Raw genomic sequence first — 24,763 nt, 5'->3', positions numbered from 1 at the left:
TATTATTACATTTGGTTTATTTTAAGCACCAAATGGCTTTAGTAAGTCTTTTACATCTGAGTATCACGTTTATTTTTATGACAGGAGTGTTCTTTAAGGACATTAGACCCCATTATCTGCTGCTGGTCTCTTTTCATGTTTAACCACACAATCCTCTTTTTACCTGCATTAAGTGCTCTGGATCAAGCAGCAACGGATCTTCCAGAAACTCTAGTTCAGACCCCCCAATAATAAAAGCAGAAACTGAACTTGGATCAATTTACGCAGCACACAAACTGCACAGCTAAGTAATCAGAACCAGTGACCTTTTCCACTTTTTTTCACATTATAACCACAAGCTTCAGTGCGTTTTATTGGCGTTTTATGCAAAAGGTCAAAACAAAGTAGTATGTGACCGTACAGTGAAAGGAAAATGACAGATTGTTAGTAAATGTGCAAAATTACAAATTTGAATCTGAAAACTGGGAGGCCCTTTTGGATTCAGCCCAAGTCAGAACCACTTCATGATGCTTTAACAACTATCGAACGTCACTGTTTATTCACTGATGTGCTCCGACAAACCTCTACATCCATCCCAGACCAGCTTGAACCAGTTAAGTGAAGTTAAGAGGTTGCATCGGATTTAATTTTGTGGTATCAGAGTAAAAGTGGCTGAATACAAATGCACGCCACACTTTTAATGGTTTTACCATGACAAAATGTAAAAAGAGAGTGTTGCAACTGGCTATGGGCCTTATCCTAAACAGTTTAGTCATCTTGTCTTATATCTTATTGTGCTGCACATTTCTTAAAACATATCCCATGAGGTAATGAAGCTCACTGCCAAAAACAAAACAAAAAAAAAAACTCCCCCTGCAGGTTGAAGTTTTCCCTTATGTTCAAATTGTGCTGAAGCAGGATGTTTACCTTATGGATTAAAAAAAAAAGAACATTTGACTACAAATCACCGTGAGAGAACCTTTTTGATTTATTAATCACAAAAAAAGGAGTTAATCTGAACAGCTTGAGGTTGAGTTCTCTCTGTATTTTTGCCGTCACCAGATTCATTTCTGCTTCTTTCGACCCTTCGTCCATTCATCCCCTGCCTTTCAGATAACTTCTTTGTCGTCTTCTCTTGCACCGACCTCCGTCTTTGTCTTCACTGTCTCAGTCATGCGTTTGTCCTCATGAGTCACCGCCGAAAGTAGTGAGACTGTGATGATGAACGAAGGCAGGATATAAAAAGACGCTGAAGTTGTGAACCGCTCCCCTCCCCCACCCGCCCCTCCACTGACTCATCCCATGGATCCCTGCAGGGGACGTCTCACCATCAGGACTGTCATCCATTACCACCTCATTTCGCATCATTTTCTGTTTTACTTTATTTTCTGTTTTGTTTTTTGTTTTTTTTGCCTCTCCGTCTTTGTCCAACGCGTCTCAGCTTCCCAATGGGAGCACCTGGGTGGTCGTTCCCTTCAGGCAAAGGAGGAAATGCCAGTCGTGTTGGCCAGTAAGTGCGCCAGTAGCCTCCTCGCCCGTGTAGCTCCCCTGATCTCAGCCTAGTTTGACCCTCTGTGCTTCACAAGAAACAAAGTTATCTAGAGAACCTGCTTGTCATATATTTTTTTTCTTTTTGTTGTTCTTTTTACACCGCTGGAGGTTTTTGTGACGATGTTGATCTCCCCTCATAGTGAAGAGTAGGAGGAAGGTAGACCAAAGACAGGCTTTTCATTGCTGTCCTTAGTCGAGTCACATCTGCTTGTTTCACTGACGGCGACTCCTCCTGTGCATTTGACTCCCTGACAAGAAGACCTGACTCAGTGTGACTTTACATACCGTAAACAGCACATGTACAGTAGTGTGACGTTTTAAAAAATTTGCCACAATAAAATAACAAACTTTATTGTATTTAACTGAGCATTTATGTGGCAAGGATTCTTTGTCTCCGAGTGTGGCGTACATTTGTGTTCAACCCTCTTTCCTCTGATGCTGTTCAATGAACTTCTGTACAGCCAGTAGCTGTGGGCGACATGCACTTAAAGTTTTATCACAATATTTAGTGGTACTGGGCTGCACAGTGGCGCAGTTGGTAGAGCTGTTGCCCTGCAGCAAGAAGGTTCTGGGTTCAATTCCTGGCCCCTGTCCTTCTGCATGGAGTTTGCATGTTCTCCCTGTGCATGCGTGGGTTTTCTCTGGGTACTCTGGCTTCCTCCCACAGTCCAAAAACATGTCAGGTTAATTGGCCTCTCCAAATTGCCTCCAGAGTGAGAGTGTGTGTGCATGTGTGTGTTTGTCCTGTGTGTCTCTGTGTTGCCCTGTGACAGACTGGCGACCTGTCCAGGGTGAACCCCGCCTCTCGCCCAGAACATTAGCTGGAGAAGCACCAGCACCCCTCCTGACCCCACTAAGGGACAAGGGTGTAAAGAAAATGGATGGATGGATTTAGCGGTACTATGATGATAACAAAAGTGATGACAAGAACTATTCATTGCTTCTTTTTGTTTAGTAGGTAGCTGTATGGCTCTCACTGCATGACGCAAAAATTATAACACCCCAAACACAAACGCGGCTCCTGAAAAATATTCCCGTCTCTAATACGCTTCTTTCGGACACCAGTCATGATTTAACTGTTTTTTTACATAGCGGAGTCATTTTTCCCTAAAAAAAAAAAACGAAGTGAAAGGGAGTTCTAGTGAGTTGCGATGCGGCACCTTTCAGACTTCATGTCGTTGAAAATGTTGGAAAACCGTGTAGCAGTTCTTCTGTCCACTTCACAATCATATAAAAACTTTTGTGTTGGTTCACTGAGTTAATATTCGAGGAATAAATAAATACGTTTGAGGTTGTAATGTGGAAAAGTCACTGGTGTGTGAAGATTTTTTGGGGGGAGTGGAGGGAAAAACAAAACAAGCCGCCAGTTGACTTGCTTTGCTCTGTCTGAGGATGCTTTCTGTGTCTGACTGTCCCGGCATCCTGGCTCCTCCCATCTCCTCCTCCTCTCTCCTCATACTGCCTGCTTGCACGACGCCGAAGCTCATCCTAAACCTGGTGTTCCTCCATTAGGGAAAAAGCCACAAAGACATGTGATTCAAACACACTTTGTTAGTATTTACACATTTACTACATCTCTCTCTCTCTCTCTCTCTAAGTCTCTAGCTCTCTAACAACCTTATTAATATCGACATGTTTTGTTTTGTTTTGTTTTTTTAGGATTAGCTCTTTCAGCATGTCAGATTCACACTCTGATTTGTCTCGGACATTTCCTCCTTTATGCATCCCTAATCTTTCATTTCCTGTCTTGTCTTTTCTCCTGTGATCTCCGGTGTCTTTCTCTCCTGCCTGCCCCCGCTGCTTGTCTCTGTGCCTGTGGCCTTTTCCTCTGTCCCTCTGGCCCCCTCTGCTGTGGTGGGCGTGTAAAAACAGCCTCCAGAGGACAGGACCTGGGTGTACTCTCCGCTACACTATGGCTCAGAGTCTAAGACCCTGCCAGATGGGGATTGGGAAAGAGAGACAGTAAGTGATGAGCATCAGACTTTAAAAAAGAAAAAATCTCTTTATATGAAAGTCCAGGGATTTCCCCCAGCTCAGTAATGAGGTACTAGTTACAGTGATGGAGAGGACGGCTCGTTAAAAAGTTATAAAAGCTCTCTAGGTTAATTTCCGCTTCAAGAATAGGCTTGATATGTGTCCAGCAAGGCCAGTCCCCACATTCATTTTTCATTAATAAATGGATGGAAATGGTCACAGCCTGCCTGCCTGCCTGGTCATTTAGTCCACAGTCAGCCATCATGTGTGTCTGCCCAACGTTGTTTATCATCTTCTTCTTCTCTTAAACATGCCGCTTAGAGGCGTTTGAGTCCCTTTTAAAAAAAAATAATAATAAAGTTTTCTTTCTTTTTCCAGTATTGTATCGAGTGTAACCAATAGTTACAGTAAAGGAAAAGAGATCAGAGTTTTGCTTCCTGATCTCTACTGATACCTTATTTGTCTTTAGGGCAATGTGTCTCCATGTGGGAGGGCGGAGTCACTGTAAAGCAGGGTTTTACTAAAACTTTCATATATTGTAGTAAAGACCAAACGATCACTAGTTGTAGGGATGCTGTAGCATTTCAGTTTGGGGCCACAAAATGTCGATTTTTGAGTTTCTGACCAACTAATAACTGATCATTCAAATTGGTTTTAGTCACCAGCTGAATTAAATTTTCACAGATTTATGAGCCTCCGTGACTTTATCTTTTTCATGACGTTCTGGTCTAAAATGCTGAAGGTTTCAGAGGTTGGCACAGGAAGGAAAAAAAAAAAAAAAAACTGCATGCCTTGTTTTAACTCCGCTCCTGCGCTCACCTTCCTATCCTCCCATTTCCTTTAGGTTTTATAAATGTTTGACTTCTTTGCTCTTGTTTTTCCCAGATCAGACTATGCTCCCACTCTCGTTTAAGTAACGTCAAATGTCTCTGTCTGTCTCCTGCAGTAAACCCTGTTTCTGTGGTGGAGAGAGAGACGGAGGGAGAGAGAAAGAGGGGAGTGAACGTCTCAGAAGAGAAGACTCATCAGTCTGAGGTCCAGACCGCAACAGCAGAAGCACGATCTCTGCGTGCAGCAGGATTGTAAGCATATCCGGAGGAAAAAGTGACATGAACACCTGAGGAGTGAGGAAAAACAAAGAAAAAAAAAAATAACACCTGACAGTGATGACTTCACTGATGTCCAACCGTCCCTGCCTTTCACCCTCGACAGATGAAATTTATTATATCGATTTAAGGATTTATCTCTCTGTATATGTGTGACATAGTCTGTGAAAGGCTGTAGTAGTATATGTTTGACATACATGCAACACCACTTCTGAATCAGCCCCTCTGAACAGACTTTAAACAGATTTTCTCACTGAATCCACAGAGGCCGGGAGGTTTTGGAAACACACGAAACCTACTTTGTTTACATATCCGTACTCCTACGCCCTGATGCGTTTGGGCATCCGCGGTGTACAAGACAGCTAATGAGTCAGGCACAGTTTTTTTTGTAAAGACAAGTGTGAAGAAGGCAGGTGACACATTTCAGAGGTTCACCTTTAAGAAGTGCTCTCTTCAAGCACCACTTTTACATTTGAGTCAACATTGTTGGGTCTTAACAGATTTGCTCCTTCCAGCAATGTCACCATGGATTTTATGTCCGAGGCTCCGGGGCCATTTCAGCGTTTCGCATTTTAATTTTGCGCCTGCCGGAGGACGCTTCAAACCCATAATTAAAGGTTATTTTATGGACGGCTCAGCGACCTCTGCACTCTAAAGAGCCAGCTTGGCTCCTTGATTAATTTTGCTTATTAGGGCGACAAAACCTAACTCGTCCTCTAACGGACGGCTCAACGGGTTTTGCACCTGCAGTGTTACATTTTTAGGTTGCAGGACATACGACGCACTTCTAAAAAGAGAAAAACGATCAGTTTTCTTGAATGTAACATTTGACAAAAATGGAAATAGAGAAGGAAGAAAAATAGTTTGAGACCAAACGACAGAAAAATATGTGACTGAATAAATAAAATAAAATAAAATGAAACATTAGAACCACAATCAATCTAACTAGAGCGATTACTATGGAAAACCAACCGACCAGCTTTGCCAATGCAGGTTCCTACTTTGGCAAGGGATGGGAATTAAACCACAGTTTCTGTCAAAGATTAGACCTGTCCTAATATAACCACCAGAGCCTGCAGAGATCCATTTGACTGCAGTTTTTTCCCTCACATTGTGTCTTAACAACCGAAAACATTTTTACTTGGATGGTATTTGATATATGTCTGTTGCATATTGTGCAGTGGAAGATAAATTGATACATGATTTAGAAAACATCGTTCGAATAACAGTCTGGAAATCGTGGCGTGCATACGAGTCCAGCTCTGCGTAATCAGTTGTTCAACTAACATGTAAACAAGGTCCATCTGTGTGCAATTTAATCTTCAACCTCAGTGTACATACTTTTGCCAAGGCACTGCCAAAAAAAAAAAAGTCCTCATTAGATCAAACAAAGAAAACAACCATCTCCAAATGGCGAACTGCGTAAGTGCGTCGTCACACGATGAAAGGTTTCTGAGCGAAACGGCTCTTAGGTCGACCGCACCCTCCTGTCCGGCCGAGCTCTTCGGCTGAGAGCCTCTTTAGCTCCAAATGTTGCGGCGGGGTTAAAATGGTGTAAACTCGGAACAGATTTGAGAGAATTCAGTGAGAAAACCTGCAGGGCTCTGCATCGAAAACCATCGGCAGCACATTTCTGTCATTCGCACATTCCTAGAAGAGGAAAAATATGCAGCGTAGTTTATAAGAGAAGGAGCAAAATGGGAGGTTTAGCTAAAAGTCTTTGTGAATTTACACAATAGATGTAATTTATATTAGTTTCTCCATATCTTTCTTTAAGTGTGTTCCACTTTAGGACTCGCCCAATAGTCCGGGGGGGGGTTCCTTTACAAAAAGCTTTCTTAAATGCACCCAAAGAGCTTTGATTTTAGCCATTTAAATGCAGTTGGTACATCTTTCAGTGAGTTGAAACAAACGGGGATTTTTCTTCCACACAGCTGAACGTCACTCGCCACATGGAAGCTACAGACATTGTCATGAGAGAGGATTTTTTTTAAAACTCCATTGCAGTGTCTTCCAGTTGGAGCCCCACCTTTTGGACAAATGAACAAAAAAAAAAAAAGGACTCAGAGTTCGAACGGTGGATGACGGGGGGGTAAATATCAGTGACATGTTTCCTCTTAGCAATCCCCTCCTCGCATCAGAAACCCACCGAGTGAACGGTTTCGACGTTTTGTAGTTGTAGACTATCAGTTGTAGTGTTTGCAGTCAATATCGTAGCTGTTATCTGTATATTTGGATGAACGCACTACATTGCCGTGTTGACGCAGTTTGTGAATGAGCTAAACTTTGTTTGCACTTAATACGGGGACCTGAGCGATGAACCAGTGGTAGAGGCCAAGTAAAACACGCACCACATTACGCAGAAGTCATACAGCTGCATCTCAGTAAATCAGAACACTGTCAAAAAGTTTGGGGGGTTTTTTGGTACATTTTGAAATGTACTTCAAATGTGTATTTTTCTGTTTAAATTTGAAGGTTATGGTTTGCAGAAAAAACAAAAATCCAGCTTCTCTAAATTCTGACAGAAGAGACACAAGATTCAATAAAGCAGATGACCTGAAGGCCTTTGTGAAAGGCTTCCATCACACATCCGCAGAGCCAGGGGTTGATAGCTTCCATGCCACGCCGCATTGATGCAGTAACTTTTGCAAAGAAAACCTTTGCATTTCATTCATACACTACACAATGCATGTAGAAGCTGTTCGTTTGGGCATCAAATGCTTTATTTTTCTTTTTTCGTCATACATAACTTGAGTTTGAACTTTGAGTTTTCATTAGCTGAAACCCATAATGATCAAAATTACCACAAATAAACACATGAAATACATCACTGTGTGTGTAATGAACCCATTTACAACAGGAAAGTCACAGCTTACTGAAATAAATGATCCGTAATGTTCCGATTTACTGAGATGCACTTGTAGATGTTTTTGTTTTTTTTCGCTCTCTCTCTCACACAGATGCTGACATTTATCTTACGACTCTGCGTGCGTGTGTGTATCATTTTAAATGTTAGTGTCTGCTGTAGGGTCTGTGCTTCACATCTTTGGGTTTCAACTTAAAAACATTTTTGCAAACTCAAGAGCGACTTCCTTCCTTCAGCCGGTTTCTACATGCGCTCGTGAGCGTAAAGGAGGACCCGTCGACGTCTGCGATGCAAAACAGAAATCCGTTTGTTCTCCTGATGTGCAGTGGCCAGTTGTTATCAGTTTGCTGTTCGTCACATGAAGACCACAGCAGCATTTTTTTTATTTTTGTACAGTCTGTTTGTTTTTTTCTTTTTGCCTTATCTGAAAGTTTTACACGTGGGTCTATTGTTTATTTTATATATCTTTTTTTTCCACCTGTATTCCTGTATTTATTTACTTTTTTCCTTCCTCATTGCTGTTTTCTTGAGAATATGTACATAAATCTATAAATACATATATAAAGATATACAAATATATTTTCCATTTGAATCGGAGAATCTTATTTTTATTTGGTTTTATTTTTGCTGCTGGGTAAGAAGCGATTGCATGGCTGCAATCTACATAATTTAAACCACATTCTTCAGTGTGTCTGTCAAGATGCAGCTGCTGTACATCTACGGCGCGTAAAACCCACAGCTGTTCCTTTGTATGATTTCTGAAACTGAAAGACTTGTGGGTTTTTATCGTACATGCAAATCGAATAGGGATTCTTCCAACTGTTCAAGCCGTGTCGTGTTTGTGTTCTCAAATCGCCGTGTGCCCTCGTCCGATAGGGAGAGTCCGTTGCAGAAGACATAGCATGATTTCACAAATAAATATGCATATCAGAAAAGTGTATTTTATGTATATCTGTGTACATTCATCTATTTATATATGGGAGTAAATAGATGGCTGTGTGTGTGTTTGGACTCAATCAGAATGAATATGAAATAAAGCAGTTCTATGAATTGTCCATGGAGAAGATGTTGTGCGTTTATTCCTGAGGGAAATAATTCGCTCGTAGTCACAATAGGTGGTTTGTTCATAAATACTACTTAGTGATGGAGTATTGTTAGTTCTGGTGCTTAAAGCAGAAGTTTTAAAGAGGGATGTAGTCATATGAAAATAGTGTATGAAGTATAAAGGTAAAAATAGTGGCATTAAAAGCAGCGAAAGCAGACACATGCTCGGTATTGGATTTGTTATCTTGCATTTGTGTCTTCAACAATCATTGGCATGCTTGAAAATATTTAGATTTTCTTTATTCCAGCAGAAATTATAGAAAAATGTAATTACAACAACATCTAGCAGCACTCATACAAATAAAAATAAAATAGTTTAAAATTTAACTTTTTTACATTACCCCAAACTTAATTGAATGGGATTTTATGTGAAAGTGCCGTATACTTGTGAACTTCTGAAAGGTATGAAAAGTGTGTGTGCTTCTACTCAGCTGCAACCTATCCCAAAAGTCAATGCCTCTTGGAACTAACTTTTTGCTATAATTCAAGTGTGCAAGTCGCATGCGTCTCTGACTTAACCATTTTAAATATGATGCTTTGATTTGAACCATTTGAAGTGAACCTTTGTCCCAGTCTCAAGTCTTCTTCAGCCTCAGATACGTTTCCTTCATGAATTGCCCTATATTTAGCTCCATTTAAAATAATCCTGTCAACACTGACCGGCTTCCTTGTACTTGCTGAAGAAAATATTTCCTCAGAATGAATTTGCAAGGGTTGGTGTGCTATATTAGTTTTCCTCACATACTGTGTTTTTCATGTAGAGCAGAAGCTAAATTTAGTCTCAGCTGATTATTCCACAATAGCTTTTACTTATGGTGAGATGAAATTACATACAGACAGACCAAAGGCAGTTGGTTCCACTGAGTTTTATTTCCGGGTATCAGATTAAAAGGACACTAAGAACATATGCCTGCCACACTTTCAGGCTTGTTTGTGGGGGTGTGAGGGAATTGTGAATGTTCAAATTTTTAAAAAAAATTATGTGTCATGTCATGTAAGTTGGACTGTTAGATTAAATGTACATAAAATACACCGAGGCTTGTGGTTGTGACGTCCCAAAATGCGAAAAGTTTAAAGATTATGAATATTTTTGAAAGGTAGTGTAATACCATGCAATTTTTTAAAAGGATCCAGATGTTTGATTTTTAGTAAGAGCACTGGGTTGCCAATGGGTCACATATGCAACATATACAAAATAAAATATCGTATTAAAGAAAGCAGTCAAAATATAAACATCAATGTTTTCTCGGACCATTAACTTGATTTAATCAGGAAAAAACTGACAAGAACGTTTCAGGACGTCAGGAGAACAAAAGCAGTAATACCTTGTCGTCTTCTCCGTTGTTTACGTAGTTTGATTGGCATCTTCAAAGAACTGTCTTGATTGGTTCATAGATTTGTCCGTCAATAGGATTAGCCTTCCTATTGGTCAAACTAAAGGATTCCAAACTCACGTGCTGTTAACTTGCTTTGAAGGCGGTGCCAGGTTGCTAGCTACCCGGCAGACGGAGAAAATTGTTGATATTTGTTGGAAATACAAAGTTGAAAAAATATTCGTCGACCATGGGAACTCGAGATGATGAATACGACTATTTGTTTAAAGGTAATTGGTTGTTGGAAAGTGGGTGAATGGCGGCGGTCAGACCGTGTTTGCTGTGATTCCGTGATGTTAGCTAACTGTGAGGAAGTCAGCTGCAGAAATGCTAAAGTTAGCTTGAACACTAAGTGGCATATGAAAAGACAACTAAGTAATTCGGTTTATAGCATCGCATAATCTTTGTCTTAACATTGTCATCAAAGTGCTTGTCTGTGGAGTGAACTATAGTCTCTGTAAAGGAAGTCCCGTGATGTCCAATGTTTGGTCGTAATTTGTTTTATGCAAAGCTGTTTGCTAACATATTAGCTGCTTCTCATTTCAAAAACAATTATTTGAAACGCTCCAATTTTTGACATTGCTCATTCTGTTAAACATGTTGTTGCTAACTGAAGTTTCTACACCTTAAATAAACCTTATTAACAAAATTAAAGTATGTATTTAAGACGTCATCACATCATCTTTATGATACGTACAGTTAAAACTAGATATTGATACACATTGTATAAAAACAAACGTTACCTTTTATATCTTGGACATGAAACAGATTAAACAGCTCCAGTTCTAGGTCAGATAGTTCTATTTTCTATTTGTCAGATACTTGAAAAATGAGAGATAATTGTGTTACTTTCTTCAAAGTCAAGTTTTATTCACTCGTTTGTTTGCAATGTACATGTAGAAACACCGTAGGAATCCATCCATCTCACTGCTCAGGAGGGAGATGATTCTGTGTTCTCTGTTTTGGTGTGAAATGTATGTATCAAACCCAGAACTAAAGTAAAAGATCTGTCAAAGATATTTTACTTTAGATCATTCATTCTCTTTCCAGCTGAAACTGGAAAGAGAATGAATCCAGAATGATTCCAACAGCAACCTGGCCTGAATTGCCCATTCAGCAAAGAAGAAGCCATTACTCCTAAAGCAACATGAAAATAAGCCAGATTACTGTTTGTTAATGCTGTCAGGGATAAAAACTTTAATTTCCAAACATATGTCCTGTTTGCTTATGAAACTCAAACGGAAGTGATGAGCAGGAGCACTTTTATACGTCATCAGAATAAAACAAAGCTCAGAACCAGTCATAGTCAAAGTTGTCATGTCAAACCTCAGAAATATTGGAGATCGTTACGGAAACCTAACTGATTCATGTTTACTTACTGTACTGTGAGAAGTCCTGACACATCCTTCTTTTTTTCCTTTCCTATTAATTTCTTCCAAGAAGCCGAACTTTGTCATTTTGATATAACTAATGAGTCATTTGTGTGTTTGTTTTTTAAATAAAGACACAGGATTGTTCAAAATCACAATGTAAAAAAAAATCGCGTGTGCAACGAAGCAGGTAGTGACACAACCCAGATTTTGCTCATTATGGCTGTAATGCATTATGAAAGTGTGCTGCAGGTTCTTCTACAGCGGATGAACTCTGCGAACCAAGCATCACGGAAGGAATTACAATATTATTCCTATAATTTTGGGGGGTGGGGTTTTCCAGTAGTTGATGCGCTGCTCCCAGATCAGAGGCAATAAAGAAAAATTAGCTGATTCTGATCTCTTTGTCTATTAATTGGTGCATCTAAGCACACATCATGTAAGCTTTACAGCTTCTGAGTGTGGAGCTAAATTAAACTACATACTGTGATAAATGCACGTCCATGAGATAAGCACGAGGCTGTCATCACAGTTTTATAACAAAGCCCATTAAATCCGCCAACGTGATCTGGGTGGGGTTGAATTTAACCAGTGTGTGCCAGCAGCCCTCCACAACATAACAACATGGCTTTTTAACATGTGCACCTGGTTCGTTTAGTGGTCCTAATCGGAGACTCGGGCGTGGGGAAGAGCAACCTGCTGTCCCGTTTCACCCGGAACGAGTTCAACCTGGAGAGCAAGAGCACCATCGGGGTGGAGTTCGCCACCCGCAGCATCCAGGTGGACGGAAAGACGATAAAGGCTCAGATCTGGGACACAGCGGGACAGGAGCGCTACAGAGCAATCACCTCAGCGTGAGTCTGTGTTGTATTAGTCTTTTGAAAGCAGTTGCTTATTTAGAAATATGCTTTCTGGTTAATGATTGTAGCTCAGCAGTTGGTGTTTATTCCTCACGCAAATGAAATCTTTGTCCTCTTGTAGCTGTCGTTTTGCAGATTATTTCATGTTACAGTCAAAGTACAAGCCTACATGTAAAATATTTCAGATGAACATTTTTTTTGTCGTGTTTTTTTTTTTTCTCCCTCGTTCACTCTTCCTTCCTTGCCCTCGCCAGGTACTACCGGGGCGCGGTCGGAGCGCTGCTGGTCTACGACATCGCCAAGCACCTGACGTACGAGAACGTGGAGCGCTGGCTGAAGGAGCTGAGGGACCACGCCGACAACAACATCGTCATCATGCTGGTGGGGAACAAGAGCGACCTGCGCCACCTCAGGGCCGTGCCCACCGACGAGGCTCGAGCCTTCGCTGGTTAGTTGTTTAATGAGTATGTTTGTTATTACAGGCTCGGCTGTGTTTAGATGCTAAAGAGCCATAATGATTATTATTTACTGACTGGGAGGACAGAATTGTTTCAAACTTTATTACTTGTCCCATTTTTTTTAAACGCCATATCCAGCCATCCATCTATTTTATTTATTTGTATCCAAGAAAATGCTAAAATACTTGAAAGTATTAATTATATATGTAAACTGTTAGTACCAAAGTACTTCCATGCTTTTAGACCACTTCAGCCTTTAAAAACGTCTAAAAACATTTGTATCCCGTTAGGGAGTTATCAGATGCACGATTTGTGCTGGCGTGGTCATGCAGACAAAGCCAGTCAATGGCTGGATCTGAACTCCAGCCATTCCTGTATAAACCACCGAGTTAATGACCGTAAACATACTTTAAAGATGTATTTTCATCTCTTTGTGTCTTCTCTTATATTCAGAGAAGAACACTCTGTCATTTATTGAAACGTCAGCCCTGGACTCCACTAATGTAGAAGAAGCATTCAAGAATATTCTCACAGGTAGGAGAAGAGATTCACCAACGATTCAGTTTGATACAAACCATTTTCACTCTCTCACATCCTTGTTGTTTTCTTTATTTATCCCCCCTCAGAAATCTACCGGATTGTTTCTCAGAGGCAAATATCAGACAGATCTGCCCATGACGATTCTCCGGGCAACAACGTCGTGGACATCAGCGTCCCTCCGACCATGGATGGGCAGAGGGGGAACAAACTGCCCTGCTGTCAAAGCCTGTGACCCCTCGTGTGTTCTCTGTCTACCTCTTCCGTTTTCCTTCCTGATTCATTTCAACTTTCATGCTGCTCTCGTTGCGTTCTCAAAAAAGCTGGGATGTCAAAACTTTAAATTGACTTTCATTTTTTTGCAGTTTTTATTCTCCTTTTGATCTTCCTTTGATTTCTAAGGAAAACATCTTAGATATTTTTCTCCCTTGGTGTGGCCGGGTGAAAGGCGCTTTAAGCAGGCGGAGCCTGTAGTAAACTACAATCTGTTTGTAATTCATGAGACGACGATCCTATTGACCCCCTCCCGTCGAGGGACTGGCGAGGGATCAGCAGGTCTCTTCCTAGTCTGCATAAAGACTCATGACACAATTTTCTGCAGTGGAAACTCTTCATCTCTTGTGTGGTTGACCTGATTCTGCCCTGTCCTGCTGTAGAGGAGGAGCCAAGGAGAAAGAAGGTCTGAAATCTCTGCTTGCTACTTTGAGTCCCTTTTGCCCATCCTGGTGTGAAATCGGCAAGAGCCACTAGCAACACTGGCTGTGACTGACTGATTTAATGTGGGCAGGTGTGAAACAAATGCTGTGATTTTAATTGTATGTGTGTGTCTTTTCTGGATGTGTGTTGATCATAGAGCACAAAGATACCAAAGGAAACTATTGCAGTCCTCATGCATTTTCCAGGTTAACTGCTAAAAAAAAAAAAAAAACAATGGGTAATGCTCCGTAGATGAGCTGGTTTGTTGCCTGCTTGATATGTGAAATCAGATTATCTGATTCCTGTTCCTTTATCTTAATCTGGCTGAGATCAAACTTTGATGTTTTTGCACTAATGTCCAACAATTTCACAGAAACACGTCCCATCACTATTTCCAAACACTTAGTCAAGAACACTTTTTTGTGTGTGCAGTTTTTGCTGTTGAATGTGTTAAATATCAAACTGGATTGGATTTAAAATCTGTTTTAATCTGATGACATTTCAGTCACAACAAATTCAACCTTTTAACTTTTTACACCTATCTGAGAAAAAAGGACCTGAAAACACAAAATCTTAATTTCAGTAAATGGTTAAAATGTGTTTTTTTTTTTCCATGTGTTGGAGCAGTTTTCTTTGACACTGCTCATGAGATGCTGAAATAAAAAGAAGTGTGTAAAGCCGTTGCCTGAATGGGAAGCAGTTATTATGCGGTGCTGTGGCCAGTTTATTCTCAGCGGTCTGTGAAGGTTTCAGAGAGGTTTGCTTGAGAACACACCAGACGGGTCAGGGATAAAGTTGTGAAATTTAGAGCTGGATTAGGTAATAAAAAGCCATGAAGAGTTCTTGTAATAGCTTCCCACATGTAGGGAGCACCACAAATGTGGAGAAAGGCACTCTGTCTAACATCCTATCTGGTGGTGGTAAGCTAACACTTGACATCAGACTGAGCACCCTTTATCCACATCATGATTTTCATCAGCAGAACAACCCTAAACATGGAACATATGAGTTAAGAGTCAAAGTCTATATCTAAAATTTATTCAAGAATCAGTGTCTAACATACAGACTCCTTATGGAGTTTCATCTTTCTTCTTAAAAAGAATAGGCAACATTTTCAGGTCTTGAAAACCAGGTACTGTTTTCCCTCCACTTCAAAGTCTGACAAAACCCTGTAAAAAAAAAACAACGCAAATGTATTAAACTCTTCATGAGAATCATATTTCCAAATGGTCCTCATATGTCATAGTAGTCACAAAGAGCCTTCCTTTGTCCTGATGGCTCTAAATGTTTACATGGACGCAGTTAATTGTTTTGACAGTTTGAGCCCATGTCCCTGTTTATTCCCTCTGATGACCATGTGTCCGGACCCCTCCCTCCGACACCCCGCTGTCATCCACCATCACTCCTCCGGGCAGTGCACGCCTTCCCTGACCGCAGATCCAGACTGTAGAAGGCGATGAATATGATGATGAACCTCGTGGGCAGTATTTAAAGCCCCAAGAAAGCGGAAGCCTGGTCTGGGCCGAGTTATCAGCTGATAGGAGGGAGACAGGGAGGTGCTGTGGTTGGCTAGCGCATCCCAGACAGCTCTAGCTGAGCTGCTGCACCCTTGTTTTGTAGTTCCTTCCGTCCTACAGTGAAAATGGAGTGAGGAGACAAAGCGAGGTTAAAGGGGCGCTGATAAAAGCTGCCCTGAAAAGTCACTGAACACCGAAGAAGGTGAGTAGCTGTTAGCTTCTAAGTCTTACAGCCTCTAACGGGGTGGTTAGCAGCCGCTCACTGACAGCTAGCTAACACAGCTCAGCTATTTAACACGTTTGTTTATAACCAGAAAACATAAAGAAGCTGTTAATGTTGCGTAATATTTCAGCTATTAGCAGGAATTTTCTTTATGAGCCATTGCCCGCCTGCTTATGTATGCTTTCGGTATCATAACGCCGCTACTGAGCTCCAGACAATAGCCTGTGTCAAAGCCCCAACATCTGTCTGCAGCTGTAACATAAGCCGCTGAAAGCCAGAGCAGAAAGAAAATATACTCACCTTACCATTTACGCTCACTACTCTTTTTGTTTTCGACCAGTGTACCTTATTGTCTTTAAATCCACGCGTTTATCTTAAGTAAAACTAGAAGTGTGGTTTAATCCCAGTGTTTACACGCGGCCCGTGTCGAAACGGACAGTAAATAATTAGGTTTAGCTGTTGTTTCTGATTTGGAGAGGAGTGTGTGTGTGTGTGTGTGTGGGGGGGGGGGGGTTACCTCTTTGTTGATCTGGGTCAAGGATTGTGACACTGTCCTAATCGTGGCCCCATGTTTTCAGTCTACACGAGCAACGACACAAAGTAAGGCATCAACTTATTTGCTCAATAATTCAGGAAGGAAGTTGAATTTTGGGCCCTGAAGCTTAAACCAAATGTTTTAACCCTACATGTATCTCTGTAGATTCAGGAGACTTTTGTCTGGTCCGTAGTGGAGATGCTGTTGCATTAATATATGTTGGCATAGATCTCAGGTTTATTGGAGAACTTCATCATTTTTTCAGTATACCACTTGTTTTAGTCTGAGTAGATTTCCTAAAAAATGATTTATTTCCCCTCTATTCAAAAATAGTGAGACATACACGTCCAGGCTGAAATTGATCAGTAAGTACATATTCCTGTTAGTCATGCTCGTTTGTAATTGATATGCAATACACCCAATTTGCTTGCTAAAACGTAAATGTGGTCCTGTGTGGGTTATCTGGAAACAGGCAGCTGGTTATCAGTGGGCCACACATCTCAGTCATGGCTGCTAACATCACTTTGGTCTTTAGAAAAGATTAACTGCTTTGGGGAAAAAAAGAAAAACCCTGGTCTGTTTCCAAAATACCAGCTTTCTCATAGATGATGCAAAGCAATTCTTAAGAAGAATGTCTCCGCTGATGTGGCAGGAAATGCATTCATGGTTTCCCACATGTGGACTGGGAATATTTAGTAAAAATATCCCGGTTTTACATCATTTACTCAAAAAAAAAAAAAAAGGTTTAGTACAAATATATAGCATGATCAAACACAAAGTGTTTGTTTTGATAATAAAGTAATGCAAGCACAGATTTTTATGTTTGGTAAAATGCCATTTACTTGGATTTTAACTCAGATTTGTTTGCACAAAAAATGGAACTGAAAACAGCCCAGTGGATGTTTTCATGTGGTTATTCATCAGAACATCATCCCTCTTTGACGTTCTGCTTTCTTTTATAAACGAAAGGATAATCAGCTTATTTAAGAGTTGTCTGTTAAATGTGCAGTTATGAAAAAATGAATGTATAGAGTGTTATATGTAATCCTACGGTGACGAGAGGAAAAAGACTGAAACTGTCAAAAATAAATGAATTGTTTGATGTTCATGTACTAAACAAGCATTGGGGGTTTTTTTTCCCTTCCTTTTTTTTCCAGTAAATAAATGAACAGGTTTTTTTTGTAAACAGAGTAAAGCCGGGGTAACGTTTTTTTGCCAGATCTCTAGCTGCTCACTAATGAATTTTGTTTTTATTTACAACTTGCAGCACATTATTCTACTGAATGCATATAATTAATTTCTTTATATAAAAAAGAAATGAATAGAGTCTCCTCATTTGTGTAATAACAACCCCTAAAACCATGTAGGTACATCGAAAAAAAACAACAAAAAACTGAATATCATGAAAAGATTCCTGATAATTTGTCACTCATTTCAGAAATGAGTAATGCCAGGCCTTCTACGTTAGTCACACATAGTGAAATATTTTAAGCCTTTATTTCTTGTAATTTTGATGATCATGACCTAAATTTATTATGTTTCACAAAATTTTCAAAATGTATCCCTCTCCTCTCTTGTCCACTTGGATTCCTGGTTTAGTTGTTTATTTGACTTGAATGGTTAGTTTGGGTTGACTTGAACTACTTTAGTTTGGTTCACTTAATTTAATACTTGCTCAGAGTTGTGATTGTGATATGTTGTATATTTAGTTCAAATTCAGAGTTTTGACCCGTCCACAACCAAAGAAGCTGATCTGAATGCTGTGTATAAATACATATTCATGAAAAGTTCGGTGGAAGGAAAGGTGTAAAAGGAGCAAAATCCATTCAGGGATTCAATGCTCAGATGAATTTTACACACGGACCACAAACGTCCCATTCGTCAAGCCACTTCTGAACCAGACAGGAAGTCAGAAGTGTCTTACCTGAGCTGAGGAGAAAAATCTTCACTACTGCTCCGTGGTTCAGTTTTCAGAGGAAAGTCTTGATTTCATTTGGAAATCAAGACCCAAATGAAAGAGGAAGAGTGGCGAGGCATAGACTCCGCGTTTCTTGAAGTCCAGTGTGAAGTTTCCACAGTCGGTGGCGAGTTGTGGTCAATGCAGTGTTGGCCAACTGCGTTTCTATTAAGTCCAAAGTCGACACAGCCGCCTGCCAGGAAATTCTAGAGAACATCATGCTTCCTTCTGCTTTGTTGAGACGCCGACTTCATTTTCCAGCTCGGCATTTCGCCACTGATGCAGTAATTCATGCGAAAAGAGGCCCAACCAAGTATTGAGTGCATGGAAATGAACACCCTTATGAGAATCCTGACATTTCTGTTAAAAAAAACCCCAACTTATTATTATGTAATCACTAATTTTCTGACACACTGAATATTGAGTTTTCACTGTCTGTGAGCCATAAATGTTAAAAGTACAAGAAATAAAGCTGTAAAACATTTCACTCTTCTATATTGTAAATTAGTTTCAGTTTCTGCAGTAAGTGGTAAATATTTTTTCAGTGACATTCAAGTTTTTTGAGATGTATAAATCTGGTGCATTTGAAAAAATGACACATTACTGTCTTTCTTTTTTCTGATTAGTTTAGCTCCTTTTTAAATATGTCTTCCACTGAGAAAGACCAGGACTTTTTTTCAAACTGAATTTATTTTTCTGCTTCTCTGTAGAGTCATTGTTCTCTGGTGGAAAGCAGCAGGCGATCGCTCTCATTGTTATTCCCCCGTGCTCGGACCATCCGGCGCCCACAACCCTCAACGCCATCGCTTCTGCCTGTAGGGCCGGCGTCTGGACGTGGCGGACGAGGCTGCCATGACGACAGGCGGGTGCTGCCACCTGCCCGGCTCCCTGTGCGACTGTGCCGGCGCGGCGGGCATGTGGAAGATTGTCGAGGAGGCGGGCGGCGAGGGATGCCAGGCCCTCTACGTCACTCAGGTCACGGCGCTGGACGGGCGGCTGCTGTCCTCCGTGCTCAAACCCATGAGCATACAAAGGTGAGACCCGGACTTGTCACGCATTCTCAAAACGGCGACAAACGGTTTCCTCCGGACGCAGGAGGAGTTGTGTTTGAACGAGTGTTGTCCGTTTGCATCAGCGACGGTCCCATCTGCCGCATTTGCCACGAGGGGGGCAGCAGTGAGGGTCTCCTGTCCCCGTGCGACTGCACGGGCACGCTGGGCACGGTGCACAAGAGCTGCCTGGAGAAGTGGCTGTCGTCGTCCAACACCAGCTACTGCGAGCTCTGTCACACAGAGTTCAGCATCGAGAGGCGACCCAAGCCGCTCACAGAGGTAACCGTCGCCAACGCCGTCTGCATCCGTCGTCTCTCTCTCGTTTCATTCGTTGGCCTTACAAAAGTTTTATTTCTCGCACTATTTTTCCCCTATGTTTTTGTCATACTTTAGCTGAAATAAGTGTGAAAAATGTTGCGCGCATTTTGAATTCTGCTCCACTTTTTCGCTGTCATTTTATTCTCGGGTTCTTCGAAGCAACGTCTCTGCATGCTTGAAATTTCCCCGTTTTTTTTCTCTCAGCGAGATAACTCGGGTTTAGTCAGGCTCGACTGTAGAGTATTTGTAAACGTCAATTTTTAAATAGAAATGTTTTGTATTGTTCACTCATGTCTTACATTTTCCTTATTTCTACAATTGCATGTCACTTTTTGTCGAGTCACACATCCTGATAAAATACAATAAGTTTGTGGTTGTTTAGGTGATGAGAAAAATCTCCGTAGGGATGTGAACACGTCTGCGGGGGAATTTATGCTTGAAGATCTGCAATCTCACTATTCTTCCACTCTCATTTTTGACCTTTCACCTCCCGGCTCCACAGTGGCTGCAGGACCCCGGCCCTCGTAACGAGAAGCGGACGCTGTTCTGCGACATGGTGTGCTTCCTCTTCATCACGCCGCTGGCGGCAATCTCCGGCTGGCTGTGCCTGAGGGGGGCTCAGGACCACCTTCACATGGGCAGCTGGCTGCAGGCCGTGGGCCTCATCGCGCTCACCATCGCCCTCTTCACCATCTACGTCCTCTGGACCCTGGTGAGCATGACTCCCGACGCAGCCCAGCTGCAAAAAAACAAAACAAACAAAAATAAAAAAACCTCGTCCCTTTTGCTGACGTCTCTTCCGCGTTTCCGTCCTCCAGGTCTCTTTCCGCTACCACTGTCAGCTCTACTCCGAGTGGAGAAGAACAAATCAGAAAGTGCGTCTTCTCATTCCCGAAGCCAAGGAGTCCAGCTCTTCCCAGCATTCCTTGCTCTCTAACAAACTGAAGAAGTCTGCCAGTCAGAGTATAGTATGAGAGCAGATGGAGACATGTGGGAAGCTTGCATCACGTTTGTTGACTGGACTTCAAAAAAGCACTTCTGGGCTCTTTTTAAAAAAAATTGTTTTACTTTATATTGGTTTCTTCCTTGTTTGCATATTTTTTCCACTCCATCTGACAAATGCGTTCTGCAGGAACGCATTTAAATCGAGTCCTTCTGGGGGTTTTTAATCACTGGATGTTTGATAAAGTTTATGCAAAAAAAAACAAAACTGAAAGAAGACTGGGAGACGGCATGTGATGTTCAGAAGCGTACATGTTTTCTGACTCATCGTGATGGATGTGAGGATGATGATGATGATGATGAGCGGTTCTGCTAACCATAAATGGATTTCCATAATCGTCCCCCACAGTTTGGCAACCTCTCTTACCCTGAAGTGTTGCACATTCAGGCATAAACCCCAAATTAACCCTCGATTGTGAACAAAAATCTGAAAAATGTAGTTCACATTTGTGATACCCTTACATATGAAAGTGTAACCAGCTGCCATGAAAAGACACCCAGTTTGTAACTGTGTATCGTCTTACCAGTATTTAAAGGAAACCTTTTTGCAAGGCTCCGCAGAACAATTTCTCAGTGTGACGAAAACTGTAACTGCACCCTAAGCGGGGAGTTTTGTGTTGACGTTCGTTAGCCTGCTCTGCCTCTGTCGTTTGCAACTCACTGCCGCATGAGTGTGCTCTCATATTACTGTGACTGGAGCAGGTTGGGGGAAAAAAACCCTCCCATCTTTGATTTATATTTCACAACCCAGAGTTTGAGTTAACGCGCGACTCAGATTTTTCACTGCAGCAGTTTTTTTTTTTTATTTGTTTGTTTTTTTAACTTCTGGTCTAGTAAGGGACGACTATGTAACATGAGATTGTGCAATAACAACACTGTGGAAATTGAAGCTTTTACTGTAAGCAAAGATACTAACATGCACAGTTATGCATTGCATGCTAACCTCACAATTAGTGATTTTAGGATTTTTTTTTTTTTTTTTTTTCTGTTGGTGTATTTTTAAATTCATGTTAGACTGCATTTCCTGTTTTCCAGCTGAAGCCGGCTTCGCCAGCAAGGTTTTTGTATCATCAGCACTGAACATGTCGGTGTTCATTTGGAGAGACAGAAACTAAAACAGCTTTTAAAAGAACATTTTATATACACATATATAATTTAGTTTTTTTTTGTTTTGTTTTGTTTTTTTTTAAACCCAGAGTAGTATTACAGAAGCATATTCTAGGTTTTGAGTTCAACGTTGCTGTAAGAATCAGTTTTGGGATGGTCAGTCTAGTGGTTGGTGGTGTGGACGCCTACCTTGGTGCAGTATTCTCCGAATGTGAGCTTTCTAGAGCAGGAGTGTCAAACTCTGTTCCGTTTTGGGCCATATCAAAAATCTGGATGTTCTTAAAGGGCCGGTTGTGCCAGAATGCATTGATAAAACCCACTAAACTGTTAAAATATTAACAAATGGATGTGTCTCCAGGATTTTGATTGTTTTTTGGGGCTTTTTTTGTAATCAAAATCACACATTTTGTGATGCTAATTTAGAAACATTTGTAAGGAATTTTTATATTTGAGTTGATGTAACTTTTTCTTACTTGACATCAAGTACGGCTGAGGCAGCAGTCACTTAAACTCAATGTTTTTGAGCAATTTTGAGAAAAAATTGCAATAAAATCAGAAACGATGTGATTTTTATGTGAATTGTGAGGATTTGTGAAAAACTGGAGGGATTTATTGATGTAATTTGCCACATAAAAAGCTACGGCGGGCCAGATTTGGCCTCGAGTTTGACACATCTGCTCTAGAGGGATCATATAAATGCCGGCGGAGCTGCGAAAAGCGGCAATGGGTTCAGTTCAATACGTCAGCTATAAACTTAGGTAGATATTACAATATTTTGTGGTTCTCCATTAATAATGATTAATATATATATATATATATATATATAATAAAAACTCATCCGTCTTTTTTGACAGTATGTCCATCACCCGTTTCTCAAAGCTTCACAAACACAATGCCTTAAGAATAAAACATTCCTGTTGTGATATAGGCTGATGCATCCACTGCTGGTATTCTACAGCTAATTTAATTTAAACATTTCTTATATTTATTGAAGCACCCATGAAACCAAAAATGTGTCCAAACAACAGTAAAAAAAAAAAAAAAATCTCAACCACGCTGTCAGTTTTTAAACACCAAGTAAAGTTTATGCCATAAATCACAGTTTTTATCCAGATGATATCTTTCCTACACCCAGATCAGACCACCTTGTTTGCTGTTATCACATAAGTGATCGTGCATGTTTACAATGTAGATGGATCTATTTTTCCAAGCGCAGTGTAGTTGCAGTTTCAGGAGGGAAGGCTTGGTTTTAAACACTAAGTTTACAGTAACTGGGTGGATGAAACTCTGATTTTTCCACCTCTTAGATTTTTCAGGATGTGAACTTGTGCCACAAACTGCTTCTGTTGGAGATTTTGTACAAGAGAAAAGTGTGTTAGGGGTATTTGATTATTATTTTTTACATATATATATATTCCAATAATGTTTACACTAGCTTCTACCAGAAAAAATATTTGATCACTGGTTATTTTTTATTAAAAATGCATTTAATATCCTCGCTGAGACTTCACTGGGTCGTGGCTGTGATTTCCTGCTCATCGTAAACACCAGCGGCTGCCAGTCTGTTGAGCAACAAAGAAATGGACAGACTTTTTCTTGTATTAAGTGCGTTGAAAATTATGCAAAACTGCCCCCATTTTGGCTACGGCGTTGCCATAGAGATGTAAAAATCATCACCCGCTCCCCTAAAGCGTCTCTCTCTGCACTGTGGTCAATCTGTGTATTCAACCCATAAAATGTCACCCAAGAGATTGTAAATAATGTAAATGTCACTTGTTTTTCTAACACTTCTGTCCTGTTTGTTTTTTGCTTCTTTTTTTTTTTAAAGAGACAGGATTGTTTGTACTCCATAGGTTGAGTTGCAGTTCTTTGTTTATAATATTTACAGTGTTTTCTGATACATTACAGGATGTCTTTTAAAAAAAAAAAAAAAAAAAAATCCTGGTACCTTCAATCAGCCAAGAATTGTTTGCTAAAATGTAATAATAAATTCTGCGTGGGTATTAATCTAGGAAGTGTCGCCGGTTGTGTTGTTGTGCTTCTAGCAAAAGCGTCTTCTGGTTTTAATAACCCAGTAGCTCCGTAAGCTTGTTTACATCTCATCCTTTAACTCTGGCACAGGGAGGTGAGGGGAGGGAGGGGGGTCGTCTGCTCGCTAATCCTGATGGAAAACAAACCGCTAATCTCAGGTTTTACTATAAAATCAGTCACAGCTTCTCATTCTGTCCTCTGCTTAAGCTCCTTAGTTGGAGTTCAAAGTATCAGATTTGCTGCTGTTGTTGAAGGCAGGAAGTACAAAACAAAATCAAACGAGGGGAGAAAAAAAAAAAACATTTCTGTATCCTCGGCCTTCTCAGGCTACTTTGATACATTGTTCCCTAAATCCTCAAATATTTACTCTGATTTTGACCCATTGCTTGAAAAGCTAAATTTTAAATGAAAAAAAGTTAAACTTCTGACTTGATATGTGAGCAAAATTTCTAGTCAATAAAAATGGCTTTTAATCATTTAGCTTTTATCACTTTAAAAACACAGACTTCACACAGAGCTTCTTCATTTCATTTACTGGTGCTTGTGTTTTAAATGTTCCTCTTGAGTGATATATTGACCGTTTGGGTTTCTGCTTGTGACCCACAAAAGAAAATCTCCTCTAAAATGTTGGACAAAACACAAAATGTTCATCTTTTAATAACCAGGTTTTCTGCTTTCCTGTTAATCTCCACAGAACCACGTCTATCCATCGTATTTTGCACCCTAATCTACTTTTAATTACCTTATTAAAACCTGGCCAGATACATCAAGTGTTTTCAAAACGGTGATCTAAATCATGTTTTTACTGCTTTAAAAAAAAAAATCTAAATCTTTTTCAATCTTCTTTAAACGAGCCCAAAAATAAATGAATCAAATGTTTCTTTTAATTTAAAACATGCGAGACCCGTTTGAAGTTTTGGGTCTGCGATGATCTACACATTCTTTTCCCACAAAAATATTTGACTGTTCAGGTTTGCATAAAGAAAAAACTTCTTTATTTTATCTTTAAAAATAAAAATATGTTTTTTGGCCTGCAATGACTTAATCATTTTGGGCCATATCTTGCAAAAAGTTTAAGTGGGTTTGAAGCTGTGCCGTACTCTTCCCTTTTTAGCTGATGGATCCAACTGAACTGTGAGAGATATTT

The 24,763-nt window shown here is 40.4% G+C and overlaps 3 protein-coding genes and 1 long non-coding RNA gene across 5 annotated transcripts in view; 3 read left to right on the top strand and 1 right to left on the bottom strand.

The window, feature by feature from the left end:
- Window positions 1-8,531, top strand: part of pip5k1ca (phosphatidylinositol-4-phosphate 5-kinase, type I, gamma a) — a 47,689-nt gene extending 39,158 nt beyond the window's left edge. The window contains exons 17-18 of one of the 2 annotated variants that reach the window (XR_015762654.1): window positions 4,451-4,586; window positions 6,545-8,531. Coding sequence is in view for 1 of the 2 variants with exons in the window: in XM_014986963.2 (XP_014842449.2) it covers window positions 4,451-4,453 (3 nt within the window). In the remaining variant the exon portion in view is untranslated. Of the gene's footprint in view, window positions 1-4,450 lie in introns of both variants that reach the window. The other variant, XM_014986963.2, reaches the window with a different exon arrangement.
- A 1,494-nt stretch (window positions 8,532-10,025) lies between these two features.
- Window positions 10,026-14,554, top strand: LOC106917763 (ras-related protein Rab-11B-like). The gene is made up of 5 exons (XM_014986968.2): window positions 10,026-10,183; window positions 11,982-12,177; window positions 12,438-12,631; window positions 13,095-13,175; window positions 13,268-14,554. The coding sequence occupies exons 1-5, from the start codon at window positions 10,144-10,146 to the stop codon at window positions 13,411-13,413; spliced, it is 657 nt and encodes a 218-aa protein (XP_014842454.1). The 5' UTR covers window positions 10,026-10,143; the 3' UTR covers window positions 13,414-14,554.
- A 342-nt stretch (window positions 14,555-14,896) lies between these two features.
- LOC148159916 (uncharacterized) lies at window positions 14,897-16,237 on the bottom strand. Its single transcript, XR_015762658.1, has 2 exons — window positions 16,132-16,237; window positions 14,897-15,505 (listed from the first exon to the last, which is right to left on the bottom strand). It is a non-coding gene; the product is annotated as an uncharacterized LOC148159916 (long non-coding RNA).
- On the top strand, window positions 15,454-23,596 carry marchf2 (membrane-associated ring finger (C3HC4) 2). The gene is made up of 5 exons (XM_014986965.2): window positions 15,454-15,593; window positions 18,817-19,140; window positions 19,242-19,437; window positions 19,979-20,188; window positions 20,295-23,596. The coding sequence occupies exons 2-5, from the start codon at window positions 18,959-18,961 to the stop codon at window positions 20,448-20,450; spliced, it is 744 nt and encodes a 247-aa protein (XP_014842451.1). The 5' UTR covers window positions 15,454-15,593; window positions 18,817-18,958; the 3' UTR covers window positions 20,451-23,596.
- Window positions 23,597-24,763: the final 1,167 nt, after the last annotated feature.

This window comes from Poecilia mexicana, unplaced genomic scaffold (genome assembly GCF_051168715.1).
Source record: "Poecilia mexicana isolate PSO_F unplaced genomic scaffold, ASM5116871v1 scaffold_4, whole genome shotgun sequence".
NCBI classification, from domain to species: domain Eukaryota; kingdom Metazoa; phylum Chordata; class Actinopteri; order Cyprinodontiformes; family Poeciliidae; genus Poecilia; species Poecilia mexicana.
The sequence above is the reverse complement of the archived record's forward strand: the minus strand, read 5'-3'. Positions and strand labels throughout refer to the sequence as shown.

Coding starts and splice junctions, on each gene's coding strand:
- LOC106917763 (XM_014986968.2), top strand. CDS start 10,144: ATGGGAACTCGAGATGATGAATACGACTATTTGTTTAAAG. Junction 12,178..12,437: donor TACAGAGCAATCACCTCAGC/GTGAGTCTGTGT, acceptor TGCCCTCGCCAG/GTACTACCGGGGCGCGGTCG. Junction 13,176..13,267: donor ATTCAAGAATATTCTCACAG/GTAGGAGAAGAG, acceptor ATCCCCCCTCAG/AAATCTACCGGATTGTTTCT.
- marchf2 (XM_014986965.2), top strand. CDS start 18,959: ATGACGACAGGCGGGTGCTGCCACCTGCCCGGCTCCCTGTGCGACTGT. Junction 19,141..19,241: donor AAACCCATGAGCATACAAAG/GTGAGACCCGGA, acceptor CGTTTGCATCAG/CGACGGTCCCATCTGCCGCA. Junction 19,438..19,978: donor GACCCAAGCCGCTCACAGAG/GTAACCGTCGCC, acceptor CCGGCTCCACAG/TGGCTGCAGGACCCCGGCCC.